The 6,320-nt window shown below is 47.0% G+C and overlaps 1 protein-coding gene across 1 annotated transcript; it reads right to left on the reverse strand.

The window, feature by feature from the left end:
• Window positions 1-5,255: 5,255 nt before the first annotated feature.
• LOC119812361 (histone H3.1) lies at window positions 5,256-5,666 on the reverse strand. The gene has a single exon (XM_038326976.1). The coding sequence runs from the start codon at window positions 5,664-5,666 to the stop codon at window positions 5,256-5,258; it is 411 nt and encodes a 136-aa protein (XP_038182904.1).
• Between the last annotated feature and the right edge of the window lie 654 nt (window positions 5,667-6,320).

The following is a 6,320-nucleotide window of genomic DNA, read 5'->3' on the forward strand; positions in this document are numbered from 1 at the left end:
TTAAAGCCAAGCAAACAGATATCAGCACTAATGAACACACCCTCCCACTCCATCACCCTCCCACCCCATCACCCTCCCCACATCAACTGCCTAGACAGCATCTTGCTGGTCTTGCTAACTGCTGAAGTTCCTCATTGAGAGATTTTTCTTGCAGAGCAGAATGTTTTCATCTGTGGGTGAACCTCTGGGTTTTTGTTTGCACTGTAGGCATTTATAACTTATTATTTATTTAATTGTATATGGGGGAGTGCCATGGCACACATGCGGTAGTCATAAAAAAAAAGCTAGCAGAAATTGATTCTCTCCTTCCATATACATCCTGGGGATCAAACACAGGTCTCGTCAGGCTGGCAACAAGCCCCTTTACTTGCTGAGCCACCTTGCCAGTCCAGCACTGCCCGGATAAACAACAGTAACCCCTGCTGGAAATAGCTTTTCCCTCTAGCTATTGCCAAGGGCAATGCTGTTTTAATGCCCTTGGTTGTTTGCTGTCCTCCTTTCTCCCTGTCACAGGATTAGGGGGCTTAGCCTGTTACATGGGACACTTGAAGAGAGTCAGCTCTCAACCAATAGAAACAACACATGATAATTTATCAGTATAATCTGTATTATACACTACGCCATGAGTGCTTGTTATAATTATGTTGGAATGTCCTCTAAAATGCCATGCATGAGGCCTTGCCACCATAGTGTGGCACCAGTAAGAAGTGGTAGAGGCATGGGTGTTAGGACGCCTGGGTGTGTCCACGAAGGGCGTTAGAATGGCAGTCACTTTTCATCTTGTCTTTTTGCTGACGAGGTGAACATCGTGACCTCCAGTCGTGTTCCTGAAGAACAGCAACAACATGAGCCCCAAAGCAATAGCCAGCCACACTGAAACGCCTAAACTCATGATCCAAAATAAAGCTCCCTCCTTCGAAGGCGATCACCTCAGGCATTCATTCTGTCACTGGGACACAAACTGAGCAACAACAGGCGTGCTTTCGTTTTTAAATTTTATTTTTATTTTTAATCGTGTATATGTGTGGGTCCCTGCAAACTTGGGGCTGGCCGTGAAATGAACCCCAGAGGTAAGAAGGAAACCCAGTTCACCAAAAACTTAGCCGGGCTGGTTCAGACTTCTGGAGTCTGGCCTCCAAGTGGTTCATTTTTGACATATTTAAGCACAGCATAACTCCGGAAAAAAGTTTCCTTGTAACGATTATCACAATAAAGCTTAAGACGTGTATATTGAGACTCCTTTGCCTAGCACATGTCTTTTGCCAAGTGCCTCTTTTATAAGAACGGGTTCTGTTGACTGAGAAACATGGCTGGGATAAGGATCTAGGGAGGAAGCGTTTTTAATGAGCATAATAGTAAAATTCTTGCAAAGTATATGGAACCTCTTTCATAAGAATGGGTTCTATTGGCTGAGAAACAAGGCTCAAGAGTTTCGGGGGTTGGGGTGAAGCCTGGATCTACAGAATAGCAAAGATTACCTGGCTACAAACAACATCCATTCCCAGCCTTCTGGGTGAAACGGGTGTAAATCTCTTCCACTGAAGAGGAGAGCAAGCATGTTTAACAATTCTGGTTTCTCTATTGCCGTCTGTGTGCACGGGGACCTCATGTCATTTTACAGTGTATATGGGTCTGTATATGAGAGAGCATTGCCCATGGAGGCCAGAGGTGTAGAGACCCTGGGGCTGAAGTTACAGTCCTTGTGGGCTGCTCCACGATATGAGTGCTGGGAACTGAACTTGGGTCCTCTGCAAGAGCAGCAAGTGCTCTTAACCAGCTCAACATAAATGAAATACAAAGTCCTAATGACCTGTTCCCTATCTAAGAGTTGGGCAGCCCAGGGAAAGGGCCATCCAGCGCCAGCAACTCCTAGATGCCGCTGCAGCCTAAAATACAGAAAAGGGTAGGCTGAGTTCACCTTTGAAGTAGGAAAGGCTCTTAGAAGAGACAGACACACCGAACACTCTGGAGGTTTTCCCTGGACCAAGAGAGGGAGAGGGGCTTGAAGAAAAGGCAGAAATTGCTGAGGTTGTCTTGGTACAGCACAGAATATACCAGGTCCAGAGGACACACTCAGGGGCCAACCTGCATGGCACCGCTCATTTGCAAGCACGTGGAATTTTTCCTCTGGAGTCTTTTCTGCGTTATCAACTTACAGGAGGTTGGAGGAAAGAACATTAGACTTCAGCATTCTCTAGATGATGCTGTGCCCCTCAAGCAAGCCACAGAACTGATTTGAATCTGTTTTCCACACATCTGATCGGGATAGGGCACTTTACAAATGAGGTCTTGGGAACATGGTCCCCAGTAATTGGCTGATCTAAGGCCAGTCCAGCACCTCAGATCCGAGCTGGTGATCATCTGTTTTTCTCTGCAGGACTATTTCCCCTGCAATAGCTCCAGAGTCTCATAATTCCTACTATACTTACAGGTACAGCAAGAGTACATAGCTTCTCTTGTTTTGAATTCCAGAAGGCCTTCCCGGTGCTCTGCGAAGGAAGGAAAACAAAAAGTATTCCTTTTGTTGTTGTTGTTGCTGCTGTTGTTGAGGAGCTGTGGTAGATAGGGTCTGAGCCCCGAACTTTGCCAGCTAGGCAAGTGTTCTTCTGTGGTTCCTGCAGAATCCTGCAGCTGGTTTGATTCCAGAGTCCTAGCACCTAGCTTTGATCTGCCTTTTGTGACCGCTACCTTTGGTGCCCAGTACCCACCATTGGGAGTATGTAAATCTTATCTGAGAGTTTTCTAAGGGTTCAAAGCTTATGCAAAACCTGGTCTCAGAAGGACTCAGCAAACTGAGACGTCCTGGGACTTTGGGAATTTGTGTTGACATTGTCTCTAAGGGGAGCTTAAATATTTGGTTTTGGTATACAGAAATTGACTTGCTAAAGGTGTGAATTGTATAACCATAAAAAAAGCCCTTTGCTGAGCTACAGTGAGCAGTTTGCCAGAGGCTGACTGCTCCACACCCCCCGCCCCGCCCCGCCCCGCCCCGCAGCTGGAAAGGCCAAAGAGAAACCATCCTTAGCTCGCCTCTGTGTCTTCTTTCCTCGGATCAGTGGGAACCCACACCTGATACAACATTCTACCAGCAAGTCACACCAACTGTGCTCATGCTAGGGGACTGTATAGGAGATTGTCATAGACATTTTTAAAAAATTGTTCTTATTGAGCTATATATTTTTCTCTGCTCCCCTCCCTTCTTCTCCCCTCCCCTTCTACCCTCTTCTACTATCCCCATGTTCCTAATTTACTCAGAAGATCTTACATAGACATTAAAAAAAATATGAGGCTTTCCTATGTATTCCAGCCTGGCCTGAAGCTTGTGGTCTTCCCATCTCAGTTTCTCAGGTGCTGAGACTACAGTAGGCATGCTGCACCGCCGCTGGCAACACTGAATTTCTTCCTGTCGGAAAGGTTCCAGAGGGCTGCCTCTTTAAGGCTGCTCCTGGCTTGCAAGTCTTCTCTAGGTCCTGTGTGTCTGTGTCCTTGTCTCTTCTTACAAAAACACCTCTCACCCTGGCCTCAGACCATCCCACCAACTTTAATATCTCAACGACCTTCAAAGTCTTAACCATGTGAATGTTGACGTTCAGCCCCCGAAGACCCCCAAAGGCAGGGGATTACTGTGAATGCCCAGTATGATGGTTACTACATTTCAAGTGACTTTTCATGGCAGCCCATATATGTATATATGTATGTATGTATATATATAATTCATGGTGGTTTTGAGTAAATAAGACCTAATGGGTTTCAAATCTCTTAAGTTGCGTACTAACACCTCATGCACACACTTTGTTAGGAGTACTTTTTGCCATCGATGCCGAAGCATACCGCAGGTCTTAACACTAAGCACCTTGAAACCAATGGACACAGATTGGAATGGTCATGTTCCCAACACTAGGCGGTGGGTGCTTGATTATGTATTTAACAAAGCCATTAATGGGTGATTCCACTATGTAGCAGAGGTAAATTTTTTTAAAATTAACCTCATGGTCATATATTCAGGCTATTCCCCCCAGGCCTCCACTATGCAGTTCAGTTAGGTTCCTTCCTGTTTGATTTCTGAGCAGGCTGGTTATTCTCTATGACTGTCATCCCTAGTACACCATCAGCTCTTTGTATGATTCAGAAGCCTGTTACACAGTACTGGACACATGAGAAATCGGGGCTAGTGACATCCAGAGAATAAAATCCCTGGGCAAAACATCCTCTTGAACTTCTAGAGGATCCTATTGCTTACCACTTAGGGTGAATCAACAGCTATTGGCTAAACATTCCTACCCTAAGTGGAGAGTCAGAGTCTAATACAGGATCCTCTGGATTGATGTGGGATTTCCCTCTGTATGCTGTGATTACCATTAATGAATAAAGAAACTGCTTTGGACCTATAGCAGAGCTATAGGGGAACAGAGCTAGGTGGGGAAAACTAAACAGAATGCTGGAAGAAAGGCGGTGGAGACAGAGAGAAGCCATGTAGCTCCACTGGAGCCAGATGGAACTTTACCCGGTAAGCCGCAGCCACATGGCGATACACAGATTACTAGAAAGGGGTTAAGTTAAAATGTAAGAGCTAGCTGCAAAGAAGTAAGAGCTAATGGGCCAAGCAATGATTTAATTAATACAGTTTCTGTGTGATTATTTTGGGGCTGAGCAGCCGGGAACTAACTAGTGGCTTCCTTACTACACTGGATGTGTCCCTGGAAACTTTTTCTTTAACTGCCCTAGCAGATGGGCAATGTTAACACAGACTAGACTTTAATAAAACACACAGCTCCCTGTGCTTTCCATCATAGGGGAAAGACTAACTTTTAGTGCACAGGAGTAGCCAGCCTTTTTAAACCAGGTGAGTTATCCAAAGCACAAGATCTGCTGGGCTCCTAGTAATGGGCAGTTAACACAACTGGCAAGTGGAGTTAGTACAGAAGAGCACACCAGGCCAACACTATAGTTGTGGTAGTGGGTTTGCCACCTGTGGGGCTTCTTTTACTAGGCAGGGCCAGTCGCAACTGCCAACCTTGAGGCTACTATGCCTTGTAAGCGAAGGCCTAGGTTAAATAGAGACAGAACTGCGGACCAAAGAGCTTAACGGGTAAAGGTCCGTGGCTAAGCCTATGTACTAGGCTTCCCTGTCGACTTGTCCTGATGGCCACATACAAGGTGGGTGGGGAGCATGAGATCCAACCTAGGTTACAACCACTTTTTTAGGTTTTGTGGGTGGCTCTGAAAAGAGCCTTTGGGTTGTTGGTGGTAAGGACCTAAGCCCGCTCTCCGCGGATGCGCCGAGCCAGCTGGACGTCCTTCGGCATGATGGTCACCCGCTTGGCGTGGATGGCGCACAGGTTGGTGTCCTCGAAGAGCCCCACGAGGTAGGACTCGCAGGCCTCCTGCAGAGCCATCACAGCTGAGCTCTGGAAGCGCAGGTCGGTCTTGAAGTCCTGGGCAATCTCACGCACCAAGCGCTGGAACGGCAGCTTGCGGATCAGCAGCTCGGTGGACTTCTGGTAGCGCCGGATCTCGCGGAGCGCCACCGTGCCCGGGTGGTAGCGGTGCGGCTTCTTCACGCCGCCGGTGGCCGGTGCACTCTTGCGCGCCACCTTCGTGGCTAACTGCTTGCGTGGAGCCTTGCCTCCCGTCGACTTCCGCGCCGTCTGCTTGGTGCGAGCCATCTCTCTGAAGCCCCTTCCTTCGCTGCTCCTCAAAGGCACAAAATAGCCTGCGGGCACGGCTTTTATAGACCCTGCTGCGTTCCTATTGGCCGCCCAGCAGGCGGCTTGATTGAATACTGCGCTCTGATTGGTCCATGGGGCATTCCTCTTTACAGCCTGCTCTTTAAATTCTCTCACGGTGGCACTATTTCTAGAGTTGTTAGCCGAGGCTGTCTGGGTAGGACGGCAGCGGGGATTGTAGAAAACTTTAATAAGTCATTTTCTCAGCGTCTTTTTTTAACAACCCTGCCTCAATTGCCAAGTCTCAAAGAACCTAGAACGTCTTCGTGCTTCCTTTATATGGCAACGAGGCATAATTTTCCCGAGTTCTGGGTTATTAAAAAGTAGTCGAGGTCTGGAGGTGGTTCAGCAGTTAAGCGAACTATCTGTCCTTTAGAGTACCACGGTTCAATATCCAGCACCCATATGATGGTCACGTCCACTTGTAACTCATCTCAAGGGATCCAACCCCACCTTCTGCTGGCACCAGGTATTCAAATGGTACACAACATACGTGCAAGCAAAATGCCCGTAAACACACAAAAATATCTTTATAGTAAAATATTAAAATTTTTGTTTTGTTTTTTGAGACAGGTTTTTTTGTAGCTTTGGAGT

This window comes from Arvicola amphibius, chromosome 4 (assembly GCF_903992535.2).
Source record: "Arvicola amphibius chromosome 4, mArvAmp1.2, whole genome shotgun sequence".
Lineage (NCBI taxonomy): Eukaryota > Metazoa > Chordata > Mammalia > Rodentia > Cricetidae > Arvicola > Arvicola amphibius.